This window comes from Bombyx mandarina, chromosome 28 (genome assembly GCF_030267445.1).
Source record: "Bombyx mandarina strain Sakado chromosome 28, ASM3026744v2".
In the NCBI taxonomy this organism is placed as follows: Eukaryota; Metazoa; Arthropoda; class Insecta; order Lepidoptera; family Bombycidae; genus Bombyx; species Bombyx mandarina.
Genome location: NC_143233.1, coordinates 8,509,468 through 8,523,379, shown reverse-complemented (window position 1 = coordinate 8,523,379; position 13,912 = coordinate 8,509,468). Strand labels below are relative to the sequence as shown.

At 41.2% G+C, this 13,912-nt stretch overlaps 1 protein-coding gene across 1 annotated transcript; it reads right to left on the bottom strand.

The window, feature by feature from the left end:
* Window positions 1-7,765: 7,765 nt before the first annotated feature.
* serpin-5 (serine protease inhibitor 5) lies at window positions 7,766-9,154 on the bottom strand. The gene has a single exon (XM_028183836.2). It carries the CDS (start codon window positions 9,106-9,108, stop codon window positions 7,921-7,923), a length of 1,188 nt encoding a protein of 395 aa, XP_028039637.2. The 5' UTR covers window positions 9,109-9,154; the 3' UTR covers window positions 7,766-7,920.
* Window positions 9,155-13,912: the final 4,758 nt, after the last annotated feature.

Genomic DNA, 13,912 nt, shown 5'->3' with positions numbered 1-13,912 from the left:
TAGATCATCACTACGACCTCCATATAAAACCGATACGTATGTATTTGAAGAAAGCATCGGAACGGTTTTTTGAAAAAGCGGCGCATCACGATAACCCTCTTATCAAGGCTGTCTCTAAGTACATGTCCGACTCTGGCGACAGGACAACGCAAAGCCGCCGTCGTGCAAAACACGTCTTTTTTTTTATTGCTTAGATGGGTGGACGAGCTCACAGCCCACCTGGTGTTAAGTGTTTACTGGAGCTCATAGACATCTACAACGGAAATGCGCCACCCACCCTGAGATATAAGTTCTAAGGTCTCAGTATGGTTACAACGGCTGCCCCATCCTTCAAACCGAAACGCATTACTGCTTCACGGCAGAAATAGCCATGGTAGTGGTACCAACCCGTGTCAAGGTTACAAGAGGTCTTACCACCCGGTACAAGGACCCGTTACATGAGGTCTTACCACCAGTAATTACGCAAGTTATAATTTTGCGGGTTTCATTTTTATTACACGATGTTATTCCTTCACCGTGGAAGTCAAACGTGAACATTTGTTAAGTATGTACGTAAAAATTTATACCAACCTGCGGAATTCGAATACCGTTGCATCGCTAGATACGAATGCACCGGACGTCTTATCCTTTAGGCCACGACGACTTCAGGATCCTAGGATCCTCCCTATTCAATTTTGATGCTTTTAGCTTTAGCACATTTAAAGCTCTCCAAGCACCGGCTACCACCCAGGAGTTCATCTGCAACCTAGCCCATCGACAAAACCCATTGAGTTTCTCGCCGGGTCTTTTCAGTAAGTCTTTACTGGTCACTAGGACAGCTAGGGAAAAAAGGGAAAATTGGAAGAAGGATGATATTTATCACCGAAAGAAAACTCAGCTCTAAATCGTCCGTATCATAATCTTGTATAAATTTTAAACTAAGTCTTGCTATGGATTGCGTATCTGCAATAATTTACAGGCGATTTTCGTGCATGTGTGATTAATATGATTATTTTGTGATGCGCGACACGTGCAAGAAAGGGTAAGAGAGACAGAGATATATCACAAATGTTATTAATCAAGGACAAAGAGCGTCTAACGCCAATGAGTGATTGATTCGAATTTAATAACAACTGCATTCAAGTACTTGTAAAATGGAATGTGAATTGTTGGAATGTATTCATTGTATACAATGAATTCGAAACGTTAACGTAATATAATTTGAAAAAAAATTCGAGATGGTCTGTGTGCTTGGTGCGAGTTTTTTAACGTTCTCGATAGCGTAAAAGTTAACTAATATTTGTATGGAATGAGATCTTTTGCGTACGTTCCCCACTTCGATAAAGCGGCACGACACGAGAACCCTCTCATCGTGGCCGCCGGTAACTACATTCCCGATCCTGCGGACAGAATGGAAAGCAGTCGACGTCGCCCAAAACACGTCATCTCGGATCCGCCCGATCCACTAACGGTGCTTTTAGGTAATTCAAGCACCGGTCACCGTTCTCGTCGAACCCGTCGCTTGCGACGAAGGGCTCGACGAGTAAATTAACTTTCAGACACAGCCCACTGAGTTTCTCGCCGGATCTTCTCAGTGGGTCGCGTTTCCGATCCGGTGGTAGATTCTGCGAAGCACGACTCTTGCTAGGGTTCGTGTTAGCAACGTCATCAGGTTTGAGCCCCGTGAGCTCACCTACAAAAGTTAGGGTTACGCTGACATAGCCTCTCAAGGCTCTCAGCTTAGGTAGGAAAAAAAAAAAAAAATTGCGTACGTTTGCCGCTAGGGGCGTTGTTCCAATTGCATACAAAATTGGCTTGACTTTTACGCTATCGAGAACGTTAAAAAACTCGCACTAAGCACACTGATATACAGATGTACATACCAATAGTTTTTATTACAGTGTGCTTAGTGCGAGTTTTGTTCATTCCCGATCCCGCGGACCGAATGGTAAACAGTCAACGTCGCGCAAAACACGTCATTTCGGATCCTCCCGATCCACTAACGGTGCTTTTAGGTACCACAAGCACCGGTCATCGTTCTCGTCGAACCCGTCGCTTGCGACGAAGAGCTCGGCGAGTAGATTAATTCACAGACAAAGCTCACTGAGTTTCTCGCCCGATCTTCTCAGTGGGTCGCGTTTCTGATAGATAGTTTCCGGTGGATTCTGCGAAGCACTGCTCTTGCTAGGGTTAGTGTTGGCAACGTCGTCAGGTTTGAGCCCTGTGAGCTGACCTACTAATTCGGTGAATCTAGAATAACTCCTCAAGGTTACTGTAAGATAGGAAAAAGAAAGGAAAAATAAGGGAGTTTTTTTTAAAACATTCTGGATAACGTAAGAGTTAACTCAAAGTAAGGAGTTGGATCGTTTAACTACGTTTGTCGTTAGGGGCGCTGTTCCAACTGCATACAATTTTTATTTTTTGTTTTCCTTACTAAGCTGAGAGCCTTGAGAGGCTATATCAGCGTAACCTTAACTAATAGGTGAGCTCACGGGGCTCAAACATGATGACGTTGCTAACACGAACCCTAGCAAGAGCCGTGCTTCGCAGAATCTACCACCGGATCGGAAACGCGACCCACTGAGAAGATCCGGCGAGAAACTCAGTGGGCTGTGTCTGAAAGTTAATTTACTCGTCGAGCCCTTCGTCGCAAGCGACGGGTTCGACGAGAACGGTGACCGGTGCTTGAATTACCTAAAAGCACCGTTAGTGGATCGGGCGGATCCGAGATGACGTGTTTTGGGCGACGTCGACTGCTTTCCATTCTGTCCGCAGGATCGGGAATGTAGTTACCGGTCGCCACGATGAAAGGGTTCTCGTGTCGTGCCGCTTTATCGAAGTGGCGCATCGATGCCGACTGAAGATACTTACTGATGAACTCTAAGTCCAGGTCGTCATGGAGGTCGACGTTCCTGACGAAGCACGGGGCTCCGACGGCTATCCTGCAAAAACGGGATTGAATAATTTGGAGTGATTTTAAGTTTGTGCGGGCCACGTGAGCGAACACTACACTTGCATAGGTCATGAACAAATTTGAGATAACTTTTACGCTATCGAGAACGTTAAACATATTATTTTAAATGAAGATAATTTATGAGGCGAAAGTATTATGTAATTATCAAATTATGTTAACAAGAATATGGTACTATATGGGAGTTAATGAGATATAATTAAAAAACAACGATGAATCGAGAATTCGAAAATTTTATGAAATGCCTCTATTCGTTCAAAAACTGTTTTTTTTATGGTTAAAGTATTACTGGTGGCCCGGAGGCCTTTTCAGTTTCACCAGGACAGGTGGGCGAGCAAAGGCTCAGCCAGGAGAGGTGGGATTTGCTAACAGCTGCCCGAGCGCTTCCGTAGGAGACCTAACAACTCAAGAGCAGCTGCTTTGCGAATGAATCTACTACCGGATCGGAATCGCGACCCGCTGAGAAGATCCGGCGAGAAACTAAGCGGGCTGATGCATAGGTTAGATTGTACGTCCACCTCTTTGTTGAGTTCGACGAGTAAAACTATTTGTATGTATGCCAGAGACGAATACATTATCCGAACGAATGTTTTCGTTGATGCTCCTTGTGCTACGAAAATATTTTTACACAAAACAAAATTGAAACTTTACGTGAAATACTTGATGCAAAACTTTATTTGGAGAGTTTTTTTTTATTTTTTATATTCTGCAAAATCAGAATAACACAAAGAATGCCATTAAAATAAAATTCTAATATTAATATTTTTTTAATAATGATAAAAATAAAAATTGGATACTAAAACTAAATTCATTTTTTCTTTGTTCATCTATACCAGCCTTTCCCAAAGTGGGCGATTACACCCCCTTGTGGGCGCTGCAGGCCTAAAGAGGGGCAGTAAGAGACCCAGAAAACAAAAAAGGGAGCGTTCTGTAGAATCTTGGGAGGCGATTTGTAATTTCATCTATGAGGACTCTTAGAGACCGACTGAGCTCTCGCTATAGTGATTTTTAAGGAGGTGAAAAAATGGGAGCACTAAAAAATAATTTATTCTCAAAGTGGGCAGTAGACAAAATAAGTTTGGGAGCCTCTGATCTATACTTATAATATTATAAAGCTGAAGAGTTTGTTTGTCTCAACGCGCTAATCTCTGAAACTACTGGTCCGATTTTAAAAATTCTTTCAGTGCTAGATAGCCCATTTATCGAGGAAGGCTATAGGCTATATAACATCACTCTAAGACCAATACAAGCGGAGCACCAATAAAGAATGTTTCATAATCGGGTGATTTACCCTTTTGAGAGCTTCTGCTGCGTGCGCTACAGGAACTGTTAAAGTTTCGCTAAAATAAGGTATGACAGAATTGTTCCCCTTTAAAAGGTTTAAAAAAAAGTCCGCGACAGCATATGGCATATGTTAAGGTTGACTCACTATAACGTTTTTTATGCTAGCCAAATCTGTTTTAAAATAAAGCATTATTTGTGAACTATTCCACGTGGACGAAGTCGCGGGCAAAAGCTAGTAAATATTATAATCTCTTTCGCAGCGCGGTCGCTCTTTTTACAAAGTAGTGAGTAATAACTTGGATTTAAAAATACATGATGACTTCAGTTATTTAAGTTCCGTGTGCTTGTTTCATTAAATATGTACAAGGATAAGAACGTCCTTCCTCTATATTCACAAAAATCTGCTATCACCTGTCTGTAATTGAGTTTTTATAAAATTCGCAGCTATATTTTGACACATGACGTAATTTAAATAAACTTTAATATCTTTACACTGCTATCAAGTTATTATTATACGCGCTTCAGTGTCGTACCTAAAAACAAAACAAGTATTTTTAAAAGCAATTCACTAATTAATTACGCATGTACCTATACGTTTTCAAGGTCTTTTGGTAGTTTCTTTTAAGTTCAGCTAATTGTTTTAGAATTCGTTCTTAATAGGTCAGACATAACACGTTAATAACTCTAGTCATTCATCGAAATTAACAAATTGAATGATTGAATAAGTTTTAAGGTTAGAAAATCTGAAATTCAGATACGTGCAAAATTATCTATACTTGTATATCTATACTTCTATAGTAATAATATTATAAAGAGGAAAGATTTGTTTGTTTGTTTGTATTGAATAGGCTCCGAAACTACTGAACAGATCTGAAAAACTATTTCACAGTTTGGAAGTTACACTATTCCCGAGTGACATAGGCAATAATTTTTTTTGGAAAAAATTAGTGATCCTTACTAAAACTCCAATAATGTAACCCAAGGTGTAAAAAAAGTACCTAAAATATTCATTATATCGCGTGCCCTGCGAAAACTATTCATGATAGAATAAAATAATGTACTACGACTTTGTAGAACACATTATTATTTACTAAAAGTGTCGCGACAGCATATGTCTAACTATTATAGTTATGTCGCAAAAGTGTTGTTTTATTAAAAACAATAAAACAACGTCAAATATCGTTGAAATTTTTGTTAAAGAACCGAGCGGAGCCGGAGCGGGCCGCTATGTTTTAATATTTGGGTTATTTCAAGTTACTTGGTGTCTTCTTCTTCTTCTGTTTGATTTTTGGTCGCGCGGTTTGCGCATTTGCCACAGAGCAAAATAAAAGGTTGGGAAACTACCTACGTAATAAAAAAACTTGATCGGATTCGCAAGGGACAGATTAGGAAAGTTAGAGAATATATGAAAATACATATAATATAATACTTGGTGTCTGTGACGCCTATAACTTTTGTATGAGAGGATTCTAGCTTCGCACACATTAGTTCTGCTTCATGGATTTCGGTTTTAGGTCGACCCCGATTTCTTTTTTGGAGTCGCTCCTTTCACCGCACGCTTCTACTGGTTTCTCTATAGCATGATCGTCTCGTTAGGCTGATTTGTGAACCTGACTACTGCACCAGGGTTCTGGTTTAATTCCCGGACAGAGTCAGTGACTTTAGGGCTTTTGGCTTTGAGGTCAGGGTGTACTCGATATTTTTGTTTCCCACCTGGTGTTATGTGGTAGACATCTACAAAGTAATTGCCGCCACCTACCTTGAGATATGAGTTCTAAGTCCCAGTTGTTACAACGGTTGCCCCATCCTTCAAACCGAAACGCATTACTGCTTCACGTACTTACTTCATTACTGCTACGTATTTTTACTATAATACAAATTACACAAGCGAAAATCTTTTCAAACTGGTTCGGGGCCCCTCACTACATTTTTATTACGTATTTGTATGACTGTTTGGAGTTAAAAATGTATTTTTTTGTAACTGTTTGCATTGAATTATAGCTGTGATTTTGAATAATTCTGTAATACGTTGAATCAACATTCAAATCCATCATGTGTTGACGCAAAAGCCGCTTAACTTGAATTTTTAAATGAAAGCGACTAAAGGTATACTTAAGACAGTTTGATTTAGTCTATAAAATTTAAGGATACATAAATATCAGTCAATATCATTGCTATCAAATTGTAGTGACTCTTTGTTTCCTCTGTTTGCCGTAAGGTCAAGCGCGGACATCATTATTGGCAAAACCATTGTGGTCATGATTAATAAGTACCTACCATGTTTTATGTTCCAATGCTGTTATTTAAGAAGCAAAAAATATTAGATCATACATTCAGGGTACAATTTAAAACCTACACCTTTGCTCTCTTCAAAGAATGTAGATATTTTTGCTATGTTCAGAAAAAGATACAAATTCTTATGTGTAAAGTATTAATAATAAGACAGGGTCAAGTGGAGACCAATTGTGAAGGCCCTATGTACCAGCGAGGTACCCTAGGACTACAACAACAATAACAACAACATTAATAGGCAGGCAGCGGCTTGGCTCTGCCCCTGGCATTGCTGAAGTCCACGGGCGACGGTAACCACTCACCATCAGGTGGGCCGTATGCTCGTCTGCCTACAACGGCAGTAAAAAATTATTATTTTTTTGTCTCTAAGAGGAATGGGTCTTGATTGGACTTCAATCGATGTTGCTTTAATATAAAGTAGGCAGGTATTCTCACAAACATCTTTGTGTTTTGGATTGTTATTTTGTTCCCGTCATTATAAGTAAAATGTCGAATGAGTCTTGTGAGTCCGCACGGGTAGGTACCACCGACCCGCCTATTTCTGCCGTGAAGCAGTAATGTGTTTCGGTTTGAAGGGTGGGGCAGCCGTTGTGACAATACTGAGACCTTAGAACTATATCTCAAGGTGTGTGGTGTATTTACGTTGTAGATGTCTATGGGCTCCAGTAACCACTTAACACCAGGCGGGCTGTGAGCTCGTCCACATATTAAATATATAAAAAAAAAAATGAAATTTTCGCAATCGCATTTTTTTTTCTACCTAAGCTGATGGTCTTGAGAGACCACTGCAGCGTAGCCGGGCGAGTAGATGAGCTCTTGGGACTCATACCTGACATTGTTGCTAACACCAACCCTACCAAGAGCCGTGCTTCGCAGAATCTACCACCGGGTCGGAAACGCGATCCACTGAGATAATCCGGCGAGAAACTCAGTTGGCTGTGTCTGTGGGTTAATTTACTCGTCGAGACCTTCATCGCAAGCGACGGGTTCGACGAGACCGATGACTGGACAGTCGCATAGATTTAATAATTAACCAATCATAATCTTGTTTTGTTTTTCTTGTCTTGGCGAATCTTGTTTTTCGAATGTAATTATTCGTGATATTTTCCGAAGAACACTTCAATCTCACCAACTATGGCATAGACGTGTCATTTTCCTTAAGCTATATTTAGTTTCATATCTCGAATACAACCTCCATACTGTTTTGACTATTTTGATGACGCGTAACAAAAACACTGGTTCCACAATTAACGTTCTTAAGTTTTAATCGAAATTAATAAAAAAAATATAATTAACAAAAAATTAATCGATCAGTATTTATTTAAAAAAAAAAAAATATATAAGCTTTATGACTTAGTACTTAGGGCGATATTAAAATTAAAAAAAAAAACATATCAATAGACAGTCGGTTTTGAATAAATACCACTAAATATCACAGTGGTGGTCGTTTTCTCCATTACGAAGTAAACAAAGGGCCTATTTGCGTGGAATGTGGGCGCCGAAATCCTATCGGTAAGAGTGGCCACGGTCGACGCAGAGGCCACTGTTCCCGATTCCGTGACCTCTATATCAGCTTTATGCACTATGGCCGACACGAATATATTCTCCTTTGTGATCCGCTGGAAGTTAGCTAAGTCTGGCTGGAATATGTCGTACACTCCCATGTCGTTTAATGGCTTATTTAGGACGACGTTAGTGCTGATTTGGAACCTTGGTAGTTTCACGTCGACGTCTTCCAAGCCGAAATCGTCTACGTCCTTCTGAAGCTGCTTGAAGACATCCTTGAGATTGACATCTGCGAAGTTCTTGTACATGTCTGCGATCTTCGTTCTCGGGTGTGGAAGTATGACCAACATCGAGTACTTTCCGTCGGTGCCGTAAGGAAGTTCCAGTACGAAGGCCTTAAGCTTCTTTAGGTTTGAGAACGGGAACTGCCCCTTCTGGTACATCATGTTCACGCTGCCTATTACCAGTCGGTCTTCGTTGTAGAAGGGCTCCAGTTCGGTGTCAGATTTGTTGAACGGCAATCCCCAGAGGCCTTTGAAGGATATCACGTTGGTTAGTATCAATCTTGATTCTTGGAAGTCGTCAGAGCGCAGGACGTTCGAGACGCGTCCCCCGGATTTTTCGATGTAGGTGTTGGCTATTCGAGCCGAATTCGGGTCGCTGAAGTCGAGCACTTTAATCGAAGCACCGAAATCCTTCTGGAGCGTCGTCCTGAAGGCCGGCAACAAGGTGAAATCGTTGTCCAAGAAGACGAAGTTCCGACTGACCAGGGATACTCCGTTCGCGGTCTGATCGAGCACCACGTCCGTCAGGGATTTGTACCCTTCGATCAGCGTTGCCGGATTTTTGGGCAAAATAAACGCTCTGCTCAGCTGCCTGTAGCTATTACCGGACGCTCCTAAAGCGATTCCCGTCATCAAAGTCCATATCCCAAACGGCGAGATCACAACGTGCCCATCAGTCTGAGTCTGCGTGTGGTACAAAAGTTCAATGCTAAAATTCCTTGGTCTCTCGCTGAAATCGACATCACAATAACACGCGCCGACGAAAAAAAGAACGAACGCGATTGAATACATCCTGCACCGTTCACGTCCAGCGCGATACTGAACCCGATACTTGCGTGGTGCAAACAACTTGTATAATTTATACGTGTTAATCTTTATTAGACGTGCAAGTAAAACGCGAGCTTATATTAAGGTCACTAAGATGTAGTTTTGATTTGTTATTGTGCAGACAAGATGTATCGTGTGACGAGAAGTCGACAAACCGGTTTTGATTTTTGTTTTTATTTTATTTAGTGCTCATTGATTATAAATGTAGCTTATTTCGTGGCTCGTCTTGTAGGGCTGTCCATAGATTATACACTTAATATTTGGGGCTGTCGATGGGCTACCGTTAAAGCCTAAATTCTAATTGACTTACTAACTCTACGGGTGAACGATGTTAATCATGTTGTCAAATACAAACGAATTTACTATCATTTTACTAGAATTCAACCTAGGAAAAATAGGAACCCATTTTGTTTTCAATTTATTTAGTAACGGTATTTCCCGTGTCAGCTGATTTAACTCACAAACAAAAAAAATCACGAGAGCGGGAATCCAATTTTCCCGCTTAAATGAATACAAAAGTATTGTAAACACGTTTGTTTCGACTTATTTATATCTAGTCACATGACGGATTTGCTGTCAATTTTTGGCGCAAAAAATTCCCCGCACCGCTCGGTAATTCTCTGCCTGCAAATATGTACACATAGGTCGGTACCTATTTTTACGGTATTTTACTGAAAAATATTGTACTGTTTATGATCTCACACCCGACCCAAGTGATCGGGCAATGGAAGGCCGCCGTCGCCCGTAATATATATTATTCCCCAGATGCGCTCTCGATACTTTTACGCTCTTCAAGCACCGGTCAATTTCTTGACAGAGCCCAAGAGTTTTTTTTTTTATTGCTTAGTTGGGTCGACGAGCTCACAGCCCACCTTGTGTTAAGTGGTTACTGGAGCCCATAGACATCTACAACGTAAATGCGCCACCCACCTTGAAATATAGTTCTAAGGTCTCAGTATTGTCACAACGGCTGCCCTACCCTTCAGACCGAAACGCCTTACTGCTTCACGGCAGAAATAGGCAGGGCGGTGGTACCTACCCGCGCGGACTCACAACAGGTCCTACCACCAGTTCAACCTGAGAGAATTTGGCGAGTAGCTGGAACAGGATATCAGCGAATAAGTTGAGTATAAAAAAACAAATATGGTTCCGAGTCATTAATAAAAACGTTCATTGCAACAATACGAATTGATTATAATGAAGAGAACAATCTATATTATATTAATACGTGAAGCAAAAACTTTGTATCCCTTTTTACAAAAATTGCGCGGATAGAGGAGTATGAAATTTTCCACACTTATAGAGAATATAGAGAAGAAGTGCACAATGCTAATATTTTTTTAAAATAATACTTATAAGATACATTAAATCAATAAAGAAAACATTACACACACTACATACCATGTATTTGACGCACACACGCATGCATACTATTTATTGTCAAACTTTTGTTCTTGACGTCTGTTGTCAAATTGAGAATAGAATATGTTTTGTCTTTGTTAATATTTTTTATAGTGTAGTCTTGGCGAAATTTATGAATAAAGAAGTATAAAATACAATCATATTAGTGTACAAACTTACAATTCCAATTAATTATAGTCGAATTTCGACTACTGCGGGACCTCTAGTTCTAACAATAACACGAGTCAAACAGTTAGCATTTGAAATGTTACTTGTGCATCAAAATAGTTACATCATACTGTTGATATTACGGTTGATATTTTAGTATTAAAATATTCAAATCGAGTCAATGAGTAAACATGTTTTTCGACACACCTTTACGATTACAAATTCTATAGACAGTTTAATATGAAATGGCGATAGGCAATCGCAAGCTAGAGAGGTCGTCGTACCCTCTGACGGGAGCACGGAACGGGCCTCGGGGCAAAGCCCACTGCCCGGAACGAAGCTCCCTGCCACACAGGGCAGGGGTGATGTGGGTGCAGGACGATGAAATGGGGAGAGCTGTTCGCAACGTGTACGGCTGCATGGCATCGACAAAATAAATACATATATATAATACGATGGGCTGGTCTAGTGACGGCTCGATGCCCGCGGAGGAGTCACCCCGGCGCCGGCTGCTGTCCTCTGCTTCCTAATAGGCAATCGCGTCAACGCTCGCAAGTGTTAGCGACTCCTAGACACTGCTCTGCTGCGTTTAGAGGTAGCTTCCGTTACTTGGCTTCTAAATGTTGAGAACACTAAAGTTCTTTTAAAGCAAATTTAAAAGTATATCTTCTGAACATTCTATCCCTGGAAAGGCATTATGAATAAACACAGCGGGTCATGTCATGTCAGCGGGGATGTTAAAAATGAGATGTAGGATCTCGAACTCTTGTGAGTCCGCACGGGTAGGTATCAACCACCACCCTGCCTATTTCTGCCGTGAAGCAGTAATGCGTTTCGGTTTGAAGGGCGGGGCAGCCGTTGTAACTGTACTTGAGACCTTAGAACTTCTATCCCAAGGTGGGTGGCGCATTTACGTTGTAGATGTCTATGGGCTCCAGTAGCCACATAACACCAGGTGGGCTGTGAGTGCGTCCACCCACCCATCCACGTGGCCACGGCCACGACGACTTCAAATATAGTTTTTAGTTGTACTTTGGTGGAACTTTTGTTTATCACGAACCCCAGCGCGTAACAATACATGATGAAATATTACATGAATATTTCGTGGCGTCGCAAAAAGCGGCAAAAGCCAAAAAACCTTCGCCTATTTTTAAATACATCATAAATTTATTATTAAACCACATTATGAATACTAACCTTTGTAATTAAGCATGGAAAATCCCAAATGAATTCACGATAAATACGTAATTGGAAAGAAATTCAGAACGCAGTTTTTTACCTTGTGAAAGTTACAAATGTTATTTTGGTTTTCCTCATGCATACGCACATACGTACTTTTGCGAAGTCGTCGTGGCCTAACGGATAAGACGTTCGATGCATTCGTGTTGAGCGATGCCCCGGTGTTCGAATCTCAGGCGGGTACCAATTTTTCTAATGAAATACGTACTCAACAAGTGTTCACGATTGACTTCCACGGTGAAGGAATAACATCGTGTAATAAACATGAAACCCGCAAAATTGTAATTTGCGTAATAACTGGTGGTGGTAGGACCTCTTGTGAGTCCACGCGGGTGGGTACCACCACCCTGCCCATTTCTGCCGTGAAGCAGTAATGCATTTCGGTTTGAAGGGTGGGGCAGCCGTTGTAACTATACTTGAGACCTTAGAACTTATATCTCAAGGAGGGTGGCGCATTTACGTCGTAAATGTCTATGGGCTCCAGTAACCACTTACCAACAGTTGGGCTGTGAGCTCGTCCACTCATCTAGCAATAAAAAAAAAAACAAAGATTTTTGCAATATATAGGTATGTAAGGTATACGAGCGTACGGCCCACCTCCTGTTAAGTGCTTACCGGAGATAGATATCATAACGCGACCACTTTAACCTCGAGAGCTCAACTGTAGTTTTAACTGTCCCATGCTTAAAATCGGGATGGTTAACTCCTATGATGTAGTAAAGGCAGGATTGAGGATCTACCATGCCACCACCACGCGCTGATATCAGCAAAACATATCACTAGCGATACTTGTAAACGAATACAATGCAACAGATGAAATCTGATAACGCCTTTGTGGCGGGAAAAAATTCAATAAGCCTTGCAACGTAAAATGCTCTCTAAATTTCGAACGAGAACAATTTTTAAAGTCCGTCAACAGGTCAAAGGTTCTTTCGACGAAGTCTGTCCGTTCTGCTACCCTAAAAAATGGAAACGCGTATCTATAAATACTAAAATCAATGCGTGTATGTAAAGACATAGATATTTAGGGGCCTTTCGGGAAAGCCCTAAAGGCTCCGAAGCGGCTGGACCGATTTCGATGAAATATCCAGAGAATCATCAGATTGACCTAGCAAATGGTCCTGTGAAGTTTGGTAGCTCGGTAGATCGGTTCAAAGTTAAATCGAAGATCGGCTGGCAAGGCGGGCCGGGTTTATCTAGCTTCCATTAAATATAAAGCAGAGCAGCGTTACGACGGACCGACCAAATAAAGGCAGATCTAAACGGTCCCGTGAGGAATGGCTACGTCGTGTGAAGCGCATGACCACCCGAACTGATGACCATGACCATTGCACCAAGAGAGCAAACGACTGAGTAGGGTTAAATCTTGTAAATCCAACGGGCCGTGTCTTAGATGTTTTCCTGAGTCACGGTTACGAGAAACGCAGAAAAGATAATTAACTATAAGAAAGAAGATAGAAAATTTATCCCGGACTATAAGGCAGTCGTGTTTAAGAGCCATTAGAGCAATAGCCCACCGCTACTGCCCAAAGGCAGAATCTTAAAATGACGGGATCTCAGCGTATCATGTTTTTTTTTCATTTATTTACGTCTTTTTCTTTTTTTTTCCGCGATCCCATATGATCTTTAGTCGATAGAGTAAGCTATCGTGCTGCATGGGCATAAGCTTTACGATCGGCCGCTTTTATGATGTCTACCCTGATTGGAAATGCTGTCGTTGCCATGAGATGATAGCAGAAAGAAGTCATTCCGTCGCATTATACGAAATTCACGGAATAATATGGGTCAGTCCAGTAATGAATCGGGAACCACACTGTCTATCGTCTAGGTAGTATATTTTTTACTGATGGTAGGACCTCTTGTGAGTCCGCGCGGGTAGGTACGTTCGTACGTAGGTACGTTGAGATAAGTTCTAAAGTCTCCAGTATAGTTATAACGGCTGCCCCACCCTTTAAACCGA